This window comes from Staurois parvus, unplaced genomic scaffold (assembly GCF_062004578.1).
Source record: "Staurois parvus isolate SC_StPar_1 unplaced genomic scaffold, SC_StPar_1.0 ptg000308l, whole genome shotgun sequence".
In the NCBI taxonomy this organism is placed as follows: domain Eukaryota; kingdom Metazoa; phylum Chordata; class Amphibia; order Anura; family Ranidae; genus Staurois; species Staurois parvus.
Genome location: NW_028318104.1, coordinates 2334080 through 2359468, shown reverse-complemented (window position 1 = coordinate 2359468; position 25389 = coordinate 2334080). Strand labels below are relative to the sequence as shown.

General features: G+C 43.6%; 1 protein-coding gene across 1 annotated transcript in view; it reads left to right on the top strand.

Moving 5' to 3' along the window:
• Nucleotides 1–25389, top strand: part of LOC149457665 (vomeronasal type-2 receptor 116-like) — a 42265-nt gene extending 16876 nt beyond the window's left edge. The window contains exons 3-4 of the mRNA XM_089683411.1: nt 21344–21467; nt 24036–25389. Of these exons, the coding sequence (XP_089539537.1) occupies nt 21344–21467; nt 24036–24928 (1017 nt within the window). The 3' untranslated portion in view covers nt 24929–25389. The remainder of the gene's footprint in view (nt 1–21343; nt 21468–24035) is intronic.

The window sequence follows — 25389 nt, the reverse complement described above, 5'->3', positions numbered from 1 at the left end:
ACATACCAAAAAAGGGTAATTAGAGAAGAAATGTCTGTAAACTTGGGAGCTGGGATTAGACAAGAGGGTAAGGGAGGGGGAGAGCAAGAGGACAAAAAGTGTAAGGGGTGGGAATTAGTAGCGGATGAAATAGTCGGAGCGATTAAGTTTGTTGAGATTATTGATGAACAGTGGCGAGAACGATACGAGACCTAAAGAAAAGAGATATAGAGGAGTAGGGAGGTATTACCCGGGGACCTAGTTAGCCTAGAGAGAGATGAAAAGGAGGGGAAAGGAGAGAAGGAAGCCAGTGGATTCGGGTTCCGCCATAAGTAATGTGGAGGAGATGTCATGCTTCAGTTGCTTAATGTAGGTCTATGTTATAATGATAGTGTCTGGTGGGTATATGATCCTGAGTTGAGAGGTTAAGCGTAGGGTCAAGATACAGCTGAAAATGGAGGAAGAGAGGAGATGAATGGAAGACGAGGAGGAGGTCAGTAGAGATAGAACATTTCATTATAATAGCTTAGCAGTTGATATCAAAGTGAATTAAACCAGTAAACAATGGCTCCAATACCACAGGGTTCAAGGGAGGTTTCAATGGACGACTTAATAAGTTGGGATTCTGGAGAAAATATGCCTGCTCCTGTGTGGATAGGGATCCTGCGATATAGGATTCCCATTTACGGAAATAATAGGACTCCTTTGAGGAGGTTGGGGAGGTGATTAGATTAAGTCTGCCAAGGTGTAGAAGAGAGTTGAGCTCTTGCTTGATGTCCGTCAGTGTTGGAGGACAGTTGGAGACCCATTTCCGGAGGGAGAATGGTCCGTCTTGCTATTAGGAGGATTGTGGATATCCAAGGTTTGTTATTTCTGAAGGATGACGTTTGAGAGGAGAAGAGGTCAATGACTGACTGCTCCAAGTAGCCGAAGAGGAGTGGTAGCGGGTCAATAGGTAGTTGGAAGGTAATGGTGATGGTTATGAAGTTGATCACTTGTTTCCAGAATGTGGAAATAACAGAGCAGAGCCAGAATCTGTGTTGTAGTGATGGTTTTTGACTTCCACAGAGAGGGAAAGTAGATAGAGCCGGGTCATTTTTTGAGTAGAGACAGGGCATATAGGCACGGTGAAGAATCTTGGGTTGTTGCTCATGCCAGAATTCATTGTGATTGAAGACACATGTGGAGTTGAAGCATGATAGTAGTTGCTCAGCTGTAAATGCATTCTCAAAATCTTTGACCCAGGATTTCACAGCATTGAATGTCTCAAGAGGTTTGGCATACAGAAGATATATACAGAAGAGGTCTGTATACGTTCGATATTTTATACTTTCGAGAGTTCGCCAAGACATCAATGAATGTCGTCTGAAATCTAGACTTAATAGGTGCCACAGATTTGACAAAGTTCCTTACTTGAAGCATATAGAAAAAGTGGTGTGCTGGTAGTCCGTAGGTTTGTAAGACGCTGTTGAGAGGCTATGGGGAACCCGTAGATGTATCATACAAGTGCTGTACCAAAGTTAATTCTTGAACCAGCCAGGTATGATAAGCATCATAGGTTTTCAGGGGAGAAAAGGAAGGGTTATGATGGCTAGGAAGAAAACGAGAGAGCAACGGAGAGACCTAGTTTACGCCTGACCTCCCTCCATGTAGTAAGGGTATTGCGGATGAGCAAATTATGTTTCAAGTGGGGTGGAAGAGAGTTAACATTGGAATGTAGTAAGGCCGAGAGATCGTAGGGATGTGCTAATGCAGATTCAATGTGATGATTGGAATATTTAGAGGATTGGGTGAGCCAGTCTAGACATATACGGAGCAGACATGAAAGAATATATGCTCGCACTTTTGTGAGACCGGATCCTCCCTCGCTTTGTGGCAGGAATAATTTGGCAAGTGGTATACGGGGAAGTTTGCCTTTCCATACAAAGGTTGAAATTGCCCTATTAAGCCTCGTTATGTCCTTGTGTTTAAGGAGAAGAGATATGGTCTGGAGCGGATAGAGAAGTTCTGGGAAACTCACCATCTTAAAGAGGTGTGATCTGCCTAGGAGTGAGAGCGGTAGATCCTTCTACATTTCCAGTTCCTTCCACATTTCCAGTTCCCCAATGATTTTAGTAATCATGGGCGCGTAATTTAGCTCATATAGAGATGAAGCTAGTTTCCCTATCTTTATGCCTAGGTAAGTGATATGCTTGGTAGCAATTTTAAAGATCGAATCTTGCGTCCACACCGGGAGGCGGGAATGAAATAGTGGAAGCACCTCACAGAGAAATTTATATGGAGCCCTGAACAAAGGCGGAAGGATGAGAAAATATGTTGAATGTATGGTAGGTCGAGAGATGGGTGTGAGGTAAAAATTAATATGTCGTCTGCAAACAAAGCAAGCTTAAACTCTTGCTGTCCTATTGTAATGCCATGGAGGTCAGAGTGAAATAATAGGAAGTGTGCTAATGTTTCCAGGGCCAAGTTAAAAAGTAAAGGGGATAGAGGGCAGCCCTGTCTAGTCCCCTTGTGAAGTTGGATGGGGTTAGATATGTGGCCTGCTGCTATGACCTGGGCTGTTGGGGATGTATACATGGTTTGGATCAGGTGCATAAAGGGGCCCTCAAATCCAAACTTCCGTAGTGCTAAGAATAGCCATTCGAAGTTGACATTGTCAAATGCCTTTTCGGCATCTAATGAGGCGATTGCTGCGTCTTGAGTGGTGTCATTAGATGCTTGACTCAGGACAGATATCACCTTGCGAATATTCGAAGCCACCAAACGACCCTGCACAACCCCGCTTGCGATGGATAAGAGTAGGTAGTATAGTTGCTAGACGAGAGGCGATAATTTTTGACAGGAGTTTTGCATCGAGATTCAGTATGGATATTGGCCGATATCATCCAGGTTCCGTCGGGTCTTTGTCTTTTTTGGCAATCAATTTAATGTGGGCTTGAAATCCAGAGGGAAGGTAGTCTCCTCCCCCCTGAATCAATTGTAGGGTAGGGGAAAGAGTTTCAGCCATGAGTTTGTAAAATTCAGCTGTATAGCCATCAGGCCCAGGGGCTTTACCAATTGTAATTGATTTAATGGCTAGGGATATATCCGCCTGAGTGATGGGAGCGTTCAGAGCTTGTAGAGTAGTTGGGTCTAACCGTGGCAACGAAATAATATCTAGGAAGGAAGTGACCTTAGCAGTGTCTATAGGATCCGAGCCGTATAGAGTTTGATAGTAATTTTATAAAATGGAAATAATGTCTAAAGGGTCGCTTTTTAATGTTCCCTGTGTATCACTCAGAGATGTAAAGAGGGTAGTTGTGAATGGTTTTCTACATAATCGTGCTAACAGCTTGCCTGGCTTTTTGCCGAATTTATGAAATTGCAGGTCACTGTGGGATTGGTGTGTGGCTTCTTGAGCTGCTGCCCATGTATCAAAGTGTTTTTTGGCCTCTAACCATGCTTTCCTATTTTCATGGGAGTTGAGGCCTGCCAAGTCTTTTTGTGCCTGTCTTAGACAGAGGCTTGCTTCTGTATAATTTCGGAGAAGGTTTTTCTTGTAGGTGGATGCAAACGCTATGATTCTACCTCGTAGAACCCCCTTGCCTGTCTCCCAAAAGAGATTGGGGTTAGTTCGGTGCTCTGCATTTGTGTCACAGAACTCAGTCCAGCTAGTATTTAATACCCGGAGTAAGTCCCGATTTTTTGCCAGGAAAGATGGGAAAAGCCATGTACGTGAGTGTTGGTTATGCTGTGCGTGTTGTATGGAAATAGAAATCGGGGAGTGGTTGGAGATCGCTATGTCGTGTATATCAGGATCTTTGATGTTTTGTAATACAAGGTTGTTGGCGAAGAAATAATCGATCCTGGAAAGAATATGTTGAACGGGGGAAAAGTAAGTATATTCTCTTCCTTCTGGATGAGTCAGGCGCCAAACGTCCGTGAGTTGTAATGCTTCTGTGAAGTTGTTCAATAGTGTGTGTTGGGGGGGGGGGGAGGAATGGGCAATTTGGGATATTAGGTTTTGATTTATCTTCCTGTATGTTCATGTATTGGTTAAAGTCCTCTCCCAACACTAATGGAAGGTGTATAAAGTTCAATAAGTTCGAGGAGAGATCTTGGAAGAATGGCTTGGGTGAGGAGTTCAGGGCGTATATGTTAACCAATACCAGAGGGGAGGAGTCTATTGTAATGTGTGCAGCGATGTAACGGCCCTCCTCATCTGTAGCTATCGTTATAATGTCAGGGGTAAGACATTTATGTATAAGGATAATTGCTCCTGCTTTGCCACTGAGCGAGGGTGATCCCAGCACTTGTCCCACCAACAATTTTTTCATTTTTTCATAAAAGTCTGTTTTAAGTGAGTTTCTTGAAGAAACACGATATCTGTTTTCATATGTTTGAGATAGCGAAGGATAGCCATGCGTTTGTGGGGTGATTTCAGACCTGTAACGTCATGAGAGTGTGAATATGAGGGTGCTCAGACTAGAATTAAAATCTTCTCTATGTGTTAGCAGTACCACAGACTCATCACTGCGATCCATGTTTTCTTGTTGCATTGTAAGAGAGTAGGGCGTTGTGGGGTCTCCGGGTAAGGGGAGAATAGTGAAAAGAATGGAAAGAGAAAGAAAAGGGGGGGGGGAATACAGATATCAGGATGGCCCAACAAGGGTCTATTGTAAAAATAAAAGTAACAATAAACTGCATAGGCATCATGAAGGTCACATTATTGCACATGTTGTCTCCTATCTTTGGCCTGCATTACCAGAAATGATAGGGTGTGAACCCTGCACCGTGGGGTTGCATAGCCAGGTACAAAAAGAGGAGGGCCCCCGATAGTGGCATGTACCACCAGTGAAGGATGGACCAGCTCGCCCTATTATCTACAGCAGCTCAGCAGCCAAAGAATATAGTAAGGCATTACACAGACATCAATTTGAAATAGAAAAAACGAGAACCTGAGAACTTGAAAAAAATATCTGAACATCTCAGCTGGTTAAGAACAATATGAGACGGTGAAATGCTGTAACATAAGGTTTTAACCATTTCAATACCGGACAATTTTACCCCTTCCTGCCCAGGCCATTTTTCAGGTTTCAGCGCTCTCACACTTTGAATGACAATTGCGCGGTCATACAACATTGTACCCAAACTAAAATGTTATCATTTTCTTCACACAACTAGAGCTTTCTTTTGGTGGTATTTAATCACTGCTGGGGGTTTTATTTTTTGCTAAATTAACAAAAAAAGACCAAAAAGTTTGAAAAAATAACACGTTTTTCTTTGTTTCTGTTATAAAAGTTTACAAATAAAAATTTGTTCTTCATAAATTTAGGCCGAGATGTATTCTGCTACATGTCTTTGGTGAAAATAACCCAAATTAGGATGTATTTAGTTTGTAGGAAATTTATAGAGTTCACAAACTATGGGATAGATCTGAAAATTGATCAATCCTGAAGTACTGACAGCCAATCTAATTTCTTGAGGTCCAAGAATGTCAGAACAGTACAGATATCCCCCAAATGTCAGGACAGTACAGATATCCCCCAAATGTCAGGACAGGACAGATATCCCCCAAATGTCAGGACGGTACAGATATCCCCCAAATGTCAGGACAGGACAGATATCCCCCAAATGTCAGAACAGTACAAATATCTCCCAAATGTCAGGACAGTACAGATATCCCCCAAATGTCAGGACAGTACAGATATCCCCCAAATGTCAGGACAGTACAGATATCCCCCAAATGTCAGGACAGTACAGATATCCCCCAAATGTCAGAACAGTACAGATATCCCCCAAATGACCCCTTTTTGCAGAGTAGACAGTCCGACGTACTTCATAGGAGGCATGGCGAGTTTTTTGAAGTTGTATTTTTTTTGTCATAATTTTTCAGAAAATGAAAAAATAAAAAAAATTATTTTCACTATTTTTTTTTTTGCTTACTGTCACCAGTGCAGTACAGCGTCATCATATAACTGGCATGGCGGTGATCAGGGACACTGACTGGTGACAGTATGAAAAAAAAAATATATATATATATTTTTTTTTAATTTTTTTATTATTTTAAATTTTTTATTACTTTTTTTTTTTTTAAGATTTTTTTTTTCATATTTTACTATGACCAAAGTAGTACAATGTTACCATAGTAACATTGTACTACTTTGGGGAAGTGATCAGTATTTTTTTTTTTACATAATTTGCTTATAGCAAAGAATTACTTTGCTATAAGCAAGCATTTACCTGAATGACATCGATTCATTCAGGTTTTTTTTTTTGTGTGCTTAGCTGTGATTTGACCATTCACAGCTAGGCACTAGTATACAATGGATGGCATGAATGAAGCCATCCATTGTATACAACTGTCATGTGACCTGCTGTGATTGGTCACAGCAGGTCACATGGCACCGGCAACGGGGGCCGGCACTCAGATCTGTCATCGGCCATGTCTGAGGTACACGGCCGGTGACATATCGCGCCGCAGCGTGGCTTTGCAACCGCGCGAACTGCGCATGTGTGGGAGGACGCCAAATGGCGTGCACCCGGAAAGGTAATACATTTTTAAACACTGCTTAAACACTTTGTGTTGGAGTATGCATGACACATAGTGCACAAATACATTTTGGTTATAAGATAATAGACTATTTGCGATATATATTTTTTTTGAGGTTTGTTCCACTGGATTATCGTATTGGAAATTTCATATAAAATATCACAAGGAGAAGTGATTGAAGTAAAGAAAAAGTTTTTTGGACTTGTTGTATATAGAAGAAGCACATTTTTTGGACACTAAGTTGATTTATTTATTTGATTTATTTTAATTTATTGTATTATAATTTTCATTTATTTATTTTTGCACTGTATGTTGGTGGTTGTAAGATGTGCATTTGGGGAAATTGAGATTACATATTTAATTTTGGTGGAGAAGAGGGATAGAGGGGAAAGGAAAAGAATTCTTTGTTGATTATATCACAGCTGTATACCCCAACAGATTCCTTTGATTAACCCCACGCTGAAGCTCTCTTAGCCCACCTTCCTTTTCCGAATCTGTCAGATCACCAACTGGAAGTTCTTGAACAACCAATCACCTCAACTGAAACCCTGAACGCCATCAAGGCTCTGAAACTACATAAATGCCCGGGTCCTAATGGCTTTTCTACAAAACATTTGCCCACCTTCTCTCCCCAGTATAAACAAATGCCTTTAATGCTATTCTAACCGGCCAGTCTTTTAACCCTGAAACAGTGATGGCTAATATCTCTATGATCCCGAAACCCAACTCAGACGATAGCCCAATAGCTCAAACTATAGCCCAATCTCCCTCCTAATATATATAGATATTAATCTCCTTGCGAAAATCCTCTCTACCCATCTTAACCCGTTCATTGGCTCCCTCATCCACAATGACCAAGTAGGTTTTATACCCACCCGCCAAGCTGGTGATAATGTTAGACGTATGGTCCTTCTCACTTATTTAGCCCGTTCCTGCAACATCCCCACCTGCTTCTTGTCCCTAGATATCAGGAAGGCTTTTGATATGGTCTCATGGCCATACCTCGCCTATGTCCTACATCACTGGGGCTTTGGACCCCACTTTTTGTCATGGATCTTCTCCTTATATTGTGTACCAGCGGCTAGAGTCAGATACTTGGGACACAAGTCGGAACTGTTCCCAATCTTGCGTGGCACCCACCAAGGTTGCTCACTTTCTCCCTTGCTGTTTGCCCTGGCCATAGAACCTTTGGCCCTTCTGATAAGAGCTAACCCAGAGATATGAGGACTTGAGATAGGAGGTTCCTCCCACAAGCTTTCTCACCGACACTTTGACCTTCGCTGCAATCCTTCTCCAGCTCCTTGAGGATTTTGGCTCTATTTCTGGCCTCCACGTCAACCCCAAGAAATCGATAGCACTTAATATCTCCCTACCTCCCCAGGACCTGGCTCACCTACAACAGGTTCTACCCTTTTCCTGGTCACAGCTCTCAATCTCCTTCCTAGGCATTAAAATAACTTAGAGCTTATCAGACCTTTATGCAGCCAAGTACTTTCCTATGTTGACCCACCTTACTAATCTCATGACTAAATGGTCTTCCTTACCATTGGCCTGGATGAACAGGATCACTGTTGTGAAAATGTCCATTCTCCCTAAAATACTTTACCTGTTTAGAGTTCTACCCATATCAGTACCTGCACATTATCTCTGTATCCTGCAACAACGTATATACACCTATGTTTGGGGCACCATTCGTTCTTGCATACCTCGTTCCACCATACACAAATCTCAGCTCAGGGGCAGCCTAGGCCTCCCAGTTTTTACTAAATATTACCAAGCAGCGCACCTTGCACAAATGCCTAAATATCATGCGACTCACAAAATCCCCCAGTGGGTCATCCTTGAATCGATAGATTGTGACCCCCCTCTCAACTGCTAATCTCTTATGGCTGCGGGTATCGGATCGCCGTCCGCTTTGTAACTCTATAACATCCCACTATATCTCTCTCTGGGATAAGCTAAAAACCTGCTCTCCCTCCAGTCACCACATAACCCCCTGCTTTCCTATCTTCAAAACCTGGCCTTCCCCATGACCTGGTCCTCCCCGTGATCCTTCAGACTCTGGTCCCAAACCAACCTTCTCCATACCCACCATTTTTTGACCAATATAGGCTTCAAATCTTTCCTTGCCCTCAGCGAGTCGCACTCTTTACCAGCAACGGAAATCTTTAGATAACTCCAGCTGAAACATTTTTATCTGTATACATATATGGATTGTCCTAAACCTGTATTTCTTTGCCTTTAAAAAACAATAAAGTGTTTGAACAAGAAAAAGAAAATGGCGTTTACATTGAGTCAGAACCGGAAGGGACTTCATGATGTTGCTCTGGTTTTCCTAGGCCATAAAGATCGGTGGTGGCCATTTTTCCTTCATCCATCTTTGTGACCAGCCACTGTCAGTGCTGAATCAGTTCCACGGGCTACCGATCAGGCAGGTAAGCCCCAAAACCACAGAAATGTGGCAAGAGTAAGGTGTCCCCTCCCGTTGCTTCTAAAAGTGATCCAGCGGCAAATGCACCACTTGGATCACTTTTTTGAGAAAGAGCAGCGGCTGCTGCAAAAATACCGGGGGTATAGTTGACAGCTACAGCTATAACCCTAGTAAACCGCTTCAAAACCGCAACGTATATATATGTAAATGAAAGATAGTTAATATTGACTGAAAGAGTATAGTTCTGCTTTATGTATTGTTGCCCCCGGGTCCTAAATTGGGACTACTATGCAAATGTAGTTTTTGTCTGGGCTGTAGTTAGCTCAAATTGATTGTACAGTTTCTTTATTTGGCATTTCCCTAAGCTCAGTTGGGTTGTGCATTTCTCATTGTCACCAGTAGGTGTCACTGATACCACAGGTCATAGTATGACATTGCACAAATGGACTGAGTTATGAATATTCATATTTCGTTCAGTCGGCCCACTAGGAGGTTCTAGGTCACTGGTGCATGCTGGGAGAGGATATAATTATTTGGAGTGGGTCCTGTGCTTGCTCTCTCATCTCAGGTTGAGGCCTGAGGAGGTGCTGCAGAAGAGAGCTCTGTTAGGCCCAGAAGTCTATCTGGACCTACCTGCTTTGAAGTGACCCTGAGGCTGCCCTGCCTAGGGTGTAGGAAGCCGAGCCAAGGTGAGAAGATTCAGAGGAGGCCCCTTGCTGGAGAGAGCCAGGATGAAGGCTGGTCTGTCAGAAGGGCCTGGTGACTAGCTTGAGGGATGCATTAGACTCCAAGAATGTGCTTGCAGTGTTACCAGACCGGCTTAAAGGTTTGTTCAGAACCCAAATAGTCTGTAAGTGATATGTTGTGGCATCTGAGACCCCTAATCCTCTCTCCTTCTACCTCCTTTCCAAGTTCAACCTAAAACTTTGAAAAGACCAAAAATGACTGGCACCCAATTTATATTCTAATAGAAGGAAGTTAGGGAAACAATTATATACATTCCCAGTTGTCAGACTATGATCAGCTGGCTACTGGGAGACACCGATTGGTGGCAACTGGAACTGTACCATTCTGCTCTGGGAACTACAGTGCCACCAGCAGGTGATTCAGGTCCTGACTGACGGTTACAGTAGCAGGAGGCGATATTTGTTACAGGAATGCTGCAATGGAAGGGGGTGCTTAAGCTTTACTGTATATTAATATTGTTGGGGCCAGAATTAAAACCAACATTTAACTATTATTAGGGGTTAGTAGAGGAGCTTGACCTGTTTAATGTGTAGTGAATGGGCAAACTAGTTTGAGTGTTTGTCCACCCATCAAGCCAAACCCCTAGATGCAAAGTGAAACATTTAGCATTAGCATTACTACCGCTGTTAAATGAGATAACTTCCTGCTCAGGGATGAATGTTAGTAAGTGGCCCCTGCTGGATTCCCAGCAAACAGTGACACGTCCCCATGGCCATATTTGGTTACTGACATTGACTAAATATGGGCATGTGCAGCACAGTGGCTAAATGGTTGGCACTTCCATCTGGCAGTACTAGGGTTGCTGATTTGAATCCCAACCACGGCACCACCTGCCTGGAGTTTGCACATTCTCTCTGTGCCTGCGTGGGTTTCCTCTGGAACATTGAATTTTTTTAGTGGAAACAAATAAACAACAAAAAACAACACCTCCTGTGCTCTATGGCCCAGAGCAAGTGTCAGGGATCCAGGTATGACCAGAGATGTGTGGACTGACACAGGGAAACAGCAGGCTTCAGAAATGATTAAATAATAATAATATTTATTATGAGCTGCACAAAATAAAGAAATGCAGTGCAAAACAAAACAAACCTCAAACTAATAGGTACAGGTGCAGTCAGGGCTGGAGAGGTGGAGTAGTCAGGCAGGCCGGGTCAGGAACAATCAGGCAGAAAGGTACAACGGGAGCAGGCAGAAGAATGGTCAGGAATAGCCGGAGTCAGTGCAGGCAGAGTTCTATCAGAGTCAGAGTCAAAGCAGGAGAGTCGAGCAGGCAGGAGACAGGATACAGGAAACAGGGCACATGGGAAACAACACCAAGGCCCTGACTGCAGGTCTGGCCATTCCTTAAATACACCTCCTGCAATCAGCCTCAGGTGATGGCTGATTGCAGGAGTGAGCTTCTGGTTGCTGAAAGCACCCGCTGGCCAGCCCTGGTACTGCAGCCCACAAGGCAGCTGAGTCCCACCACCATTGGCGAGTCCATTCCTGACAGCAAGGGTGGATAGATGGACACGAAACTTGAAGAAATTCACCACCAACGCATCAAAGGTTGTGAGGCTGTAAACATGGCCGGGGAAGCCCGACCAATACTGTAAAGCGAAACAAAAAGCGCACCAACCTTGCGCATTACCTCAGTAAAATGTGATTTTATTGAATTTGAAAATATACTCACAAACAGAAAGTATAACAAGCGTGTACAGTCCTTAGCGAGACTCCAGGAGTCTGTGACCAGAGCAAATCTTATCACGAGGGAAGATTCTCAAAGTCAGGCTGACGCCTTTCAAAGGGAGTCTCTTCTTCATCAAAGCTGACTTTACAATGAGAGCCCTCTTCCATATATATCCTGAGACTGAAGTTGGACACTCCCACTTGGGTTGGACAGTCCTGGGAAAGGAGGAGGGGCCAAGGTGTCATCAAAACATGCTCAAACAAGCAACAATAGATTAAAACGTCATCAGGTATAGTAAAAGACATTAGTCTTGGGACATGCTGCACTGCTCCTGCATAAAGTAATTAGTAAAGGGCTTTTGAGCGGTCCTCTTACCTTTCTTCTTCGTTGATGCCATACACCAAGTTTTCCAGGGAGTGATAGGCTGATCAGTGTAAAAAGCGAGTGGCAGATTGGCCCCAGAAAGCAGGCAAAAGCTGTGATGGGATCGGAGCTCCTACACCATGTGGCTGTACTTCGGGAAGTTGACAATGCACCCTCCATCAGCAAAGCCTTTTAAAATCCCTGCTTCCCAAGTTTTGGACCTCATTTGCAAGTGGAGAGTGTAGGGATCGGCCCCATCTATCAGGGACAGTAGTAGCTGCAGGAAGAGATTCCAGATGAGGAGGGAAAGTGTAGGGTTTGCAACTTCTCTGAACTTCTTCCCACTTGGGCACAAGGTGGCCGGACTGCATTCTGCCCTTCCTAACAGGCGCTGTCAGTTATGCTGGAACCAGGGGCGGACTGACAACTCATAGGGCCCCTGGGCAATAGGGGATCATGAGGCCCCTGTGTCCTTGCCCAGACTCAAAAAAGCCTATGAAAAAGGTACCAGGGGCATCTCATGGGGCCCCCTACTGACCCCAGGCCCTCGGGCAGTGCCCGATTTTCCAAATGGTCAGTCTGCCCCTGGTTGGAACCTGCTTCTCTACATACTTGGAATTCATGAGAGTTCCCGGTTGAGCTTTATGCCGCACCACGCTGCACCCAGTTTATATAAAGTTTATATAAAAGTGATTATTATTATTACTTATTGGCTATTGGTAAATATTTCCCGACAACCCTATAGCAGAAATACTGCTACAGGGTGGCATGGGAGCCCAAAATCACGTATATGTACGTGATTCACGCTCTCGCAGGTTTGGCGGGCCAAGGAAGCATGCTCACACCCCCACTGAACCGTGGGCTCCCAAGGGCCCAATCCTCCGATTTAGGCCAGTGATGGTCAGCCTAAGTTGAATGATCGATCCCTGGCTAATCAGGGATCTTCCTGTACCTGTGTTTACACATTGTCAAGGTCCTACCTTTCCCCAGAAGTCATGCTGCTCCATGTGCTGGCATCCATCTTGGGTTTCTGCAAGGCATGGTGGGAGTCTTTTATGCCTTCAGGCCTCTGCGGTCCATCCCCCAGAGGGGTGTGGCTGATCACATTTAAGCCTGTTGTCTGCACTTGCTCTCTGCATTCGTGTCTTGTATGTTTGTTTTGCAGCAAGCTCTGTTTCTACTCTCGTGGCTCTCCTGGAAACTGACTCGGCTTTAACTAGACTATTCTCAGCGTTATCCCTTTATCTGACCTTCTGTTGCTGAACCCGGCTTGTGACCTGTATATTCTTGTCTACCGTTCTGTACTGTCTGTCCCGCTGTTATCGACCCGGCCTGTCCGACTACGCTATTGTCTTATCTGGTTCCTACCAGCTATACGCCATTGGCGGCGGCCATTACCACAGCCAGGGACCAGGTCGCGGCCCCTGAGTCACCCCAGCTGTGGTGATGGCCGCCGCCAATGGCGTATAGCTGGTAGGAACCAGATAAGACAATAGCGTAGTCGGACAGGCCGGGTCGATAACAGCGGGACAGACAGTACAGAACGGTAGACAAGAATATACAGGTCACAAGCCGGGTTCAGCAACGGGAGGTCAGATAAAGGGATAACGCTGAGAATAGTCTAGTTAAAGCCGAGTCAGTTTCCAGGAGAGCCACGAGAGTAGAAACAGAGCTTGCTGCAAAACAAACATACAAGACACGAATGCAGAGAGCAAGTGCAGACAACAGGCTTAAATGTGATCAGCCACACCCCTCTGGGGGATGGACCGCAGAGGCCTGAAGGCATAAAAGACTCCCACCATGCCTTGCAGAAACCCAAGATGGATGCCAGCACATGGAGCAGCATAACCTCTGGGGAAAGGTAGCATCTTGACATACGTACAGGAAATGATGACATCTTCTCTCTTTGGGCACATTCTGTCCCAGAGAGAGAAGAAAGAAGACACAGTGAGTATAATCAGCACACTTTTACATTTTAAACACTTTTTAGGACATATTAAACCCCTTGATCGCCCCCCCCCCCATTTAACCCCTTCACTGCCCTGTCACCAGTGTCATTAGTACAGTGTGCTGATCACTGTATTAGTGTTGCCGGTGACTTCAGATAGCGTTAGCGTCAGTTAGCGCCCCTCCCAGATAGTGTCAGATTGCCCATCATTACACTAATAATCACATTTAACCCCTTGATTGCCAGGAACACACTCACATACACAATTTAATTATTATTATTATTATTATACAGGATTTATATAGCGCCAACAGTTTGCACAGCTCCATTGCTTGTATAGTGTCTGAACGGGTCAATATCTTTGATCAGGTCAGCACTATACCAGCGTTCACATTAGTATAGCGTCCCCAAAAATGCGTTAGCGGGATCAGCCCCAGCACCTCCCAGCACCTGCGTTTAGCCCCTACGCTTACCCCCTATTTATTAAATCCAGATATTAAAACCAAAATGAAAATAAAAATAATAAAAATAAACAGATATGTTTAAAAAAACAATAAACATTACTATTTATTATTTTTTACATTTTATCTGGTTTTTATAGGCTTCCGTCCCCGTTTTTTACTCCATTTTTATCGTCATCACAATTTTTACAGCTATTTTATTCTATATTTTATAGCTATTCTATTCTACTTTAGGGATTATTTGATTTTTATTTTTATTTCATATATATATATATTATTCTACATATCTGTTTATTTTTTTATTTTCATTTTGGTTTTAATATCTGGATTTAATAAGTTATTTTAGTTACTCACAGAGGAATTTTAACATATAATATGAATTATATGTACTGTATGTTATTGATTATATATGTTGATTATTATGTGATTTTATTCACATCTTTTTTTATAATTGTATATATTTTACTGACCATACCAAGATGTTATATGAATTCTTCTTTTAGTATTTTAACATCATCTTGTTAATCATATTTTAATACTATACTGCTGCTATGCTCACCAGAAATAATAATTTTTACCTCTCCTGGCTGGAGTACGGTTACTCTGAGGGTATACCCATAATCTCACTCATATCAGTTTAACATATGCATATGAATTGCAATTCAACAATATGGATTTGTCACATATGCATAATGGGATTGTTTGACTGATTGCGCAGGTAGTAGATACTAGCGGGATGACGTTGCTTATATGGGTTATATATTATTTTGTTGTTTACCCTTTTATGCAATTTATTTGCATCGCGATTTATTCCATAGTTGGAGTTTTGAAACTGGCATTAATCTCGTTCTGTTCATTCCCTGGTGATCAACGTGACATTCAGTTGCAATATCTACAAGAAAATGGTGCCTATATGTGCGCGCATCCTGTCCACATAAAGATGGACCTAATGCTGTATAATTGATCCACAACAAAATGGCGCCGGCGTAATGCGCAGGCGCTGGATCGTCGGCAAAATTGCTGGCGCGAAATGCGCCCGTGCTATTTTCACCATAAATAGAGACACCAGACGTCAGATGTTGCAGGCACACCCCTATGAGTATGTGCTAGATCACGAAACGTGTCAGGGAAGAGCTGCAGCGTCGTGACTTCATGCCGCCAAGGCCTCTTGCAGGTCCGGCGGCCATCTTTGGATACACATGGTCAGTGTTGTTTTCTATTGTCATTTACCTGTGTTGGAAGCAATAAACCCTCTGTAGCAGTATCACACTATTTGGCATCATTTCTTTGGGCTCTTTGTGTGCCTAACCACCCACAGAGCTATATTAAGGAGGAAGACAGATGTGCTGCTGCCCACGGATGATCCAGAGGGGGTCCAGACCAGGTTGTACATACCCTTAAGAGGATACGGCTGACCAACTGAGATATTTGTGTTCTCAAATGTTATTGCGCATCTGGTGAGTGCGCAATTCTTCTATTACCTGACACACCACCATATAATTGGAGATAGGAAGTGAATCACCATACCCTGAGATCTCTTTATCGGATCTTCACGTTTATTATTACTTTTTTGGTCTTTGTCACTTTGTTAGCACTATTAGCCCCTTTGAGTGGCACTACCTTTATTACAGTCACTTTGTCACTTTATGGACTCATAAATGGCATTATCTATGGCCACCTTATAAGCACTATTATCACTTTACGGATAACTTCGGAATAGTGATATAACCATTTATTTCTACTGGTTTATGTTTGACTTTTGCAGTTTGTTGGATTTATTACACTTTATTGTAGTTTGTCATTCTGATCTCAGCGCTGCACCTACTCTACAGTATATATTACTGATTTTGGAAGGTTTTTGGTACCTTTTTTGGTGTCACACAGGGGCGGACTGACCATTTGGAAACTCAGGCACTGCCAGAGGGCCCGGGGTCAGTAGGGGGCCCCATGAGATGCCCTTGGTACCTTTTTCATAGGCTTTTTTGAGTTTGGCCAAGGACACAGGGGCCCCATGATCCCTTATTGCCCGGGGGCCCCATGAGTTGTCAGTCCGCCCCTGGTGTCACAGCAGCTTGTCTGTAGCACTCACTTTATGTTTTATGCTCTTAGCTTAGAGTGTCTACTTTCAGAAAAGGGGTCATTTGGGGGTGTTTGTACCGTCCTGGTACTTTATCACCTCGAGAAATGTGATGAGCAGTCAGAAAGTAAAAGCTGTGTAAATTCCATTATCTATCCCATAGTTTGTAGACGCTATAACTGTCACACAAAGCAATAAATATACACTTATTTTTTTTTTTACCAAAAACCTGCAGCAGAATACATTTTGGTCTAAATTTATGACAAAATTTGAGTTTTTTGGATATTTTTTATGATAGAAATGACAAAAAAATTTAATTTTTTTTTTCAAAATTTTCGGTCTTTTTTTATTTATAGTGTAAGAAATAAAAAGCGCACAGGTGATAAAATACCGCCAAACGAAAGCTCTATGTGTGTGAAAAAAAGCACATAAATTTCATTTATGCACAGCATTGCATGACTGCGCAATTGTCAGTTAAACTAGTGCAGTGCTGTATAGCAAAAAATGTCGGAAATTGCAGTATCTAGACCAGCAATGGGCAAACTTCGGCCCGCGGGCCGTATATAGCCTGGCGGACCTTTTAATCCGGCCCGCGGAGCGTGATACATTGGCTGTCAGGATGTGTGTAGGCGGGGCAGCGTGACGAACGTGAGGGGAGCTAGGCTCCTCTCACAGTCCGCCCTGAAGACTGGAACGGCGTGGGAACACGGCGAGAGGAACGCGCGGAGCAAAGATAAGTAAATTGACACAGGGGGGGACTTGGCTTACTACTTGGGGGGGAATAGTACTATGGGGGATGAATTAATATGGGGAATGAATTACTATAGGGGGGGGTGAATTACTATAGGGGGGATGAAATACTATATGGGGTATGAAATACTATATGGGGGATGAATTACTATATGGGGGATGAATTACTATATGGGGGATGAATTATTATATGGGGGATGAATTGCTATGGGGGATGAAGTACTATATGGGGGGATGAATTACTATATGGGGGATGAATTACTATGGGGGATGAATTACTATATGGGGGATGAATTACTATAGGGGATGAATTACTATAGGGGATGAATTACTATGGGGGATGAATTACTATATGGGGGATGAATTACTATAGGGGATGAATTACTATAGGGGATGAATTACTATATGGGGGATGAATTACTATATGGTGGATGAATTACTATGGGGGATGAATTACTATGGGGGATGAATTACTATATGGGGGATGAATTACTATATGGGGGATGAATTACTATGGGGGATGAATTACTATATGGGGGATGAATTACTATATGGGGGATGAATTACTATGGGGGATGAATTACTATATGGGGGATGAATTACTATGCTTACTATGGGGGAATATTACTATACTTACTATGGATGACACATACACATCATTCATCTACTCTTGGTCCGGCCCCCGGGTCCAATATATGAACCCATTGCGGCCCTCAAGTCAAAAAGTTTGCCCATCCCTGATCTAGACCATAGTTTGTAGAGGGATAGAAAGACACCTTTACATCACCCATCTGAAGGGATTGCATGCCTGTGGAAAAAAATGTATTGACTGATCTATTAGAACTGAGCTGTGTAATGGTGTAAGGGTATTGAAAGTGGCAGTCAGAGTAAATTAAATAATTATTACATTCTGTAATGTTCAACCATATATAATCCAGTTTAAGTCAATTTTATTGAGATCATTTTTAACCACCTCCCATCCGGCCATTGTATATAAACGGCCGGACGGTGGCACTGCAGGGTCAGGTGGGCGTTTATAAACGGCCTCCCCGCACCCTGCTTGTGTCCCTGGGAGTGCGCAGCACCGCGATCCGGTGCCGCTGTGTCCTCCGGACACAGTGAAACACCGATCGTCGGACAGGACCTCTGTACGAGGTCCCGATCATGTGATCACTGATTGGCCAATCAGTGATCACATGCAAAGTAGAAAGCAAGATGTCACTTGTGACATCATTGCTTACTATGTGTGAAATCTGTGAATGATCACAGAGGTCACATGGCACACGCTGTGACCAATCACAGCTCACTCAGTAGTTCTCAATGGCTGCAAGAATGCAGACAGAGAGAAAGAGAAATGATTGCTTTTACATCCTATATGGGTGTAAAAGCAATCAGTGTAAAAAAAAAAATCTTCATCACCCCCCACAAGTACTACAGTGTTACCATGGTGACACTCTACTGCTAGGGTGACAGTATGTAAAAAAAAAAAAAACATAAATAATATAAAATAAAAAATAAAAATGTAAAACAAAATGTTTAAAAATTATAATTTTTGGTTATAAACTAATTTGGCTTATTTTTTTTTTTACTAAAAAGATAATGGAATAAATTTTGGCCAAGATTTATGATGAAATATTATTTATCTGCTAAATTTGATAAGAAAAACACCTTTTTTCAAAATGTTGGACATTTTCATTTGCATAGCACAAAAAATAATAATCCCAGCGATGAATAAATACCACCAAAATAAAGCGTTATCTGTCTCAACAAATTAGTAAAAAATTCATTTGGGTACAGTGTTGCATGACCGCGCAATTGCCATTCAAAGTGTGATAGCGCTGAAAGCTGAAAATTGCCCTGGACTGGAAGGGGGGGAAAGTGTCCGGACTGGAAGGGGTGAAAGTGTCCGGACTGGAAGGGGGTGAAAGTGTCCGGACTGGAAGGGGGTGAAAGTGTCCGGACTGGAAGGGGGGGAAAGTGTCCGGACAGAAAGGGGGGGAGAGTGTATGGACTGGAAGGGGGGGAAAGTGTCCGGACTGGAAGGGGGGGGAAAGTGTCCGGACTGGAAGGGGGGGAAAGTGTCCGGACTGGAAGGGGGGGAAAGTGTCCGGACTGGAAGGGGGGGAGAGTGTATGGACTGGAAGGGGAAGAAAGTGTCCGGACTGGAAGGGGGGGGGTGAAAGTGTCTGTACTGGAAGGGGGAGGTGAAAGTGTCCGGACTGGAAGGGGGGGGTGAAAGTGTCCGTACTGGAAGGAGGGGGTGAAAGTGTCCGTACTGGAAGGGGGGGGGGTGAAAGTGTCCGTACTGGAAGGGGGGGGTGAAAGTGTCCGTACTGGAAGGGGGGGGGTGAAAGTGTCCGTACTGGAAGGGGGGGGGGTGAAAGTGTCCGTACTGGAAGGGGGGGGGGTGAAAGTGTCCGTACTGGAAGGGGGGGTGAAAGTGTCTGTACTGGAAGGGGGGGGTGAAAGTGTCTGTACTGGAAGGGGGGGGTGAAAGTGTCTGTACTGGAAGGGGGGGGGGTGAAAGTGTCTGTACTGGAAGGGGGGGTGAAAGTGTCTGTACTGGAAGGGGGGGGGTGAAAGTGTCTGTACTGGAAGGGGGGGGTGAAAGTGTCTGTACTGGAAGGGGGGGGGTGAAAGTGTCCGTACTGGAAGGGGGGGGGTGAAAGTGTCCGTACTGGAAGGGGGGGGTGAAAGTGTCCGTACTGGAAGGGGGGGGTGAAAGTGTCCGGACTGGAAGTGTTTAAGAAAAAAGATTTTAATGTTATTTTTGTCTTTTCCTTTTGGCACCTTAAAAGTCCCATATATCTGCATTTTCTGCTTGGTATGTGATCCCTCAACTCAGCAGAAGCTATTAACACTTTCAAATCTTGTGATCCTTCTCCAGGAACAGTTCCACTGGTGTATAGAAGGTTGGAGGTACCACCTTGATCTCATTGAATAAACCCAGTTTTCTCCTGCCCAAAACAAAATCAGGAATTTCAGGTTTCAGCGAGAAATTAGTTAACAGAGATTATGGTATGACCTTGCTCAGATTCTGCCAACCCCATCCGGCTATCTTCAGCTATACCAGTGAGCAGGCAAGTTTTTCTGTGTACTCCTAGCCACCTTTGAAATATTGGTGGTTTTATAGATTGCGCCTTTCCAGCTGGTGGATTCAGACCCCTTTATGAATTTGACAGAAGAAGGTTCCCAGCCAACATTTCTTTGTCAGTAAGACCATCCCTAACAACCACCATCATGAGGAAGGCAAGGTTTCTACATCACTGGACCATGGGATCAGCTGAAGAGTCTACCTGACTACAGGAACATGATCCAGCAAGTATAGACAGGAATGTTATATATATATATTTTATGGCCAACCGAGTAACTGTCAACTGTGACAGATACAGGACAGGACACACTGTTGGAGCTGATTGTGCTGCCCTCCATTTGGGCGACTGGTGATGGTGACAGCACAGTCACCGCCATCTCCTGCTCCCCTCAATACCCTCTTTGGATGAGTTGTTCTATGAACAACCGGGCCTCTTCAGGCATTTAAGAGGCTAGACAAAGGTTAGGCAAAACAATGCCATGCAGCATTGGAGCTTGTTCCTAGGAGATAGGAGCCACACTGGGGAAGAGCTTTTGTCAGCTCTGCAGGGGCAGGCCCAAAGGTATTTACTCCAAGGGGCGGACTGACCATTTGGAAACTCTGGCACTGCCCAAGGGCCCGGGGTCAGTAGGGGTCCCCATGAGATGCCCCTGGTACCTTTTTCATAGGCTTTTTTGAGTTTGGTCAAGGACACAGGGGCACCATGATCCCCTATTGCCCAGGGGCCCCATGAGTTGTCAGTCTGCCCCTGTTTACTCCCATTTCATCTTGTGCCCAGAAACGTGTTACAATGCTGTTTCATCCCCAAGAGCCAGCAAAAGGACCGGGGCGTTTTTTTCAGTGGCAGCATGGGGGATGCAATCCTGGCACCTCCAGCACTAAATGTATATAATGTCAAAGGGTGCTGGGCTGTGTTGGAGGGTCTATTGATGCTGGCTGCTGGGGTATCTATTCTTACTGTGGGGGTCAATTGTGGAAGAGATCTTCTGTTGAGGGAATGGTCTATTGTTGCTGTGGGGGTCAATTGTTGGAGAAGTCTTCTGTTGAGGGAAGGGTCTATTGTTGCTGGGTGCTGAAGAATCTATTAATGAACCCCCTCAAATTCATGAAAACACCAAACTATTACCCCTGAATGGATCTCAAAACTGCAGATTTGATCTTGAACTCATGGCTGAGGCAAACCTGATCCTCTGCTATTTGTAACACTTAGTTTGTATATCCTCATGAGATATGATGGACCGTCACAAAATAATAATAATAATCATCATATTAATAATAATATCTGATTTCAGATTCCGATATCTCGATGCTCAGATCCCTGTTTACCCGGCAGCAGAAAAAAGTTTGGATCTTCAATTCATATATGCTGCTATGAGTGCGTCCCGTGTCCAGAAGGAGAGATATCCAACATTTCTGGTAGAGTTTGTATTTGTTAGTGAGTTATTTTTGGCCTGGTCAGAAGTAACCTCAGTACTTAAAGTGTTTGTCAGAGAAAAACATATGAAGTATGTACCTGCAAAGTGTGCACATTCCCTCATGTTTTATATCTGTAAAGCTACTGCAAGTACAGAAAGATGCCTGTTGGTCCTGCTAGAAATGTAGTTAGCTCCTAATACTGTTGTAGGCTGACAACACACAGGGGTTTGTGAACTGAAATGGTGTCAGCCCTGTCTAGTTTTATTTTGCTAATGTTACTTCTACTACTAATACTACTACATACAAGAACAAATTACCCCCCTTGGAATTTTAATGCATCTAATAAAACATCACCACATATATTGAATAACATTTATATACACTTTATTAAACAAAAATTTGTTTAAAAAGATTACCGATACATTCTAAAACCATTCTAATGGCTCTGACATACTGTTTTAATAATAGAATCCCTTGCAGGGTTACAACAATACAACATTTCCCAAAAGCGGGAAGTGACACCATCAATAACAGTCTTATAATCTACATTTTTATACTGACAAAGCATGAATTAAACAGTTGATATACACTACTCAAAAAAATTAAACGAAGACTTTTTAATCTGAGTCTAGCATCAAGTCAATGGAACTCCTGGGATATAGATTTGGTCAGGTAAGTAGCAGAGGGGGTCGTTTATCAGTTTCAGCTGCTTTGGTGTTAATGAAAGGAACAACAGGTGCACTAGATGGGCAACAATGAGATGACCCCCAAAACAGGAATGGTTTTACAGGTGGAGGCCACTGAGATTTTTTTTCCTACTCATCTTTTCTCACTGTTTTTAACTAGTTTTGCATTTGGCTAGGGTCAGTGTCACTACTGGTAGCATGAGGCCATACCTGGACACTACAGAGGTTCACAGGCAGTCCAACTCCTCCAGGATGGTACATCAATTCATGTCATTGCCAGAAGGTTTGCTGCGTCTCCCAGCAGTCTCAAGAGCATAGAGGCGATTCCAGGAGACAGGCAGGTAGTCTAGGAGAGCTGGACAGGGCCGTAGAAAAGTATTTAACCAATCAGCAGGACCGGTATCTGCTCCTTTGTGCAAGGAGAAACAAGATGAGCACTGCCAGTGCCCTACAAAAATGACCTCCAGCAGGCCAATGGTGTGAATGTCTCTGACCAAACAATCAGAAACAGACTTCATGAGGGTGGCCTGAGGGTCCCACTTTCTCTAATGGGCCCTGTGCTCCTTGCCCAGCACCACAGAGCATGATTGACATTTTCCATTGAACACCAGAATTGGCAGGTCCGCCACTGGCGCCCTGTGCTTTTCACAGATGAGAGTAGGTTCACCCTGAGCACATGTGACAGACGTGAAAGGGTCTGGAGAAGCTGTGGAGAACGTTATGCTGCCTGTAAAATTGTTCAGCATGACCGTCTTGGTGGTGGGTCAGTGATGGTCTGGGGAGGCATATCCATGGAGGGACGCACAGACTCTACAGGCTAGACAATAGCACCCTGACTGCCATTAGGTATTGGGATGAAATCCTTGGATCCATTGTCAGACCCTACACTGGTGTAGTGGGTCCTGGGTTCCTCCTGGTGCACGACAATGCCCATCCTCATGTGGCAAGAGTATGCAGGCAGTTACTGGAGGATGAAGGAATGGATACCACTGAATGACCCCCACGCTCCCCTGGCCTAAATCCAATAGAACATTTCTGGGATATCATGTTTTGGTCTTTCTGCCACCGCCAGGTTGCACCTCAGACTGTCCAGGAGCTTAGTGATGCCCTGGTCCAGTTCTTGGAGGAAAATCCCCAGGACACCATCCATTGTCTTATTAGGGGCATGCCCCAACGTTGTCAGGCATGCATACAAGCACGTGGGGGCCATACAAACTACTGAGGACCATTCTGAGTTGCTGCAATGAAATGTCAGAAAAATGGACTCGCCTACTGCATCATTTTTTCACTTTGATTTTCAGGGTGTCTTTGAATTCAGTCCTCTGTAGTTAGATAATTTTCATTTCCATCAAATGATCCTTACATTCCTAACACATTACCCCGTCCATGTCAGTATAGATGTCCAGCATGATATTTTTCCCCATTGCTATCTGATGTGTTTTCAAAGTCTTCCTTTATTTTTTTTCGGCAGTGTAGTGACATAATTAATCTATCCCATCCAGTTCAACCAACAGAAAAAAAAAAAAATGATCCACAGGTATTTTGTTTTTGCACTTTGTACAGATATAACAGATGTTTCTGTTGTGCATTTAACAAACCAAAAAGGTAGGAAATATGTTCATTATCAGGGTTTTCTGACAATTTAAACTGAATCTCCATTATCACATTTCTGCCTATAACACAGTTCTGGTGCATTCCATTTTTTGTCTTTTCAGTCTTTATTGTGTCCTTATGGAACCAACAATGGTTTACCACTTCCCATTAGGCACACTCAACATCTATCTATCTATCTATCTATCTATCTTAAATGAATTAATCTTTTTAATTTGTTTTCGAAGCTCTGACCCCGATGCTCATTGTGTTTGTATTGTTCTTCCTGCAGACAGGGAAGATTGCATGAAATGTCCTGATGAAGAATGGCCAAATGAGCAGAAGGATCGGTGTGTTCCAAGAGTGGTGGAATTTCTCTCCTACACTGATGACACAATTGTTCCAGTATTTTCAGCCATCTCCATCCTTTGTTGTCTTCTGACTGGTTTAATATTGGGGATATTTATACATTACCAGGACACCCCCATTGTTAAAGCCAATAACCGGAACCTGAGCTATCTTCTCCTGGTCTCCATCATGCTGAGCTTCCTCTGTGTCTTCTTGTTCCTCGGCCATCCAGTAGATGTAACCTGCATGCTGCGTGTCACCTCTTTTGGTGTCATCTTCTCAGTTGCCGTCTCTTCTCTACTTGCCAAAAGTATCATGGTGTGTATTGCTTTTAAAGCCACCAAACCTGGGAGTCCCTGGAGGAAATGGATGGGAACCAAACTGTCCAATTGTATCATCTGTGTCTTCTCACTGGTCCAAGTCATAATCTGTGTCACTTGGTTGTCTATTTCTCCCCCCTTCCAGGATCGAGACACTCACTCTTATCAGGGGAAGATCATCATTCAGTGTAATGAGGGTTCAGTTATCGGCTTCTACTCTGTCCTGGGATATATGGGGCTTCTGGCAGCTGTGAGCTTCATTATAGCTTTTATAGCCAGGACATTACCGGACAGTTTTAATGAGGCCAAGTACATCACCTTCAGCATGCTGGTGTTCTGCAGTGTCTGGATTGCCATGATCCCGGCCTATCTGAGTACCAGAGGGAAATACATGGTGGCTGTGGAGGTTTTTGCTATAATGGCATCAAGTTCTGGACTTCTTGGCTGTATATTTTTCCCAAAATGTTACATAATTCTGTTCAGACCTGACCTGAATACAAAGACAGTTATCCGCTAAAATGTGAGGAGCAACACTGGGTTACCTGTAGTTATGGCATTATCTCTATTATTGTTCAGTTTAGTATTTTGTTAGCGTATTGAGAATTAACTCTGTTACATATAAACATTTAATACTTCTCTGGAATGAAGTAAGATGGTGGACAGTAGGCATAAATTTTGCTCTGGCCACAGTTGGTATCAGGCACTTTGGGCTTGTTGGAAACCTTGTCCCCTGCTGGGTGTAGTGGTTCCTCCCACCATCCATTACATCACTACAGAACAATGTAGTCACTTAATGAGGAGGAACCACAGTGACCAGAGGGGGGAAAGTATCCTAAACATCCTAAAGTGTCAGATACCAGAGACACCCATCACTCTTCCAGAGAGGGAAGATTTCACTCACCACCTTCCAGAAAGATAAATATTATACATGTTCTTTCATAAGCTGACTTTAATGTAGTTTAGTTTGGTGTCGGGGTC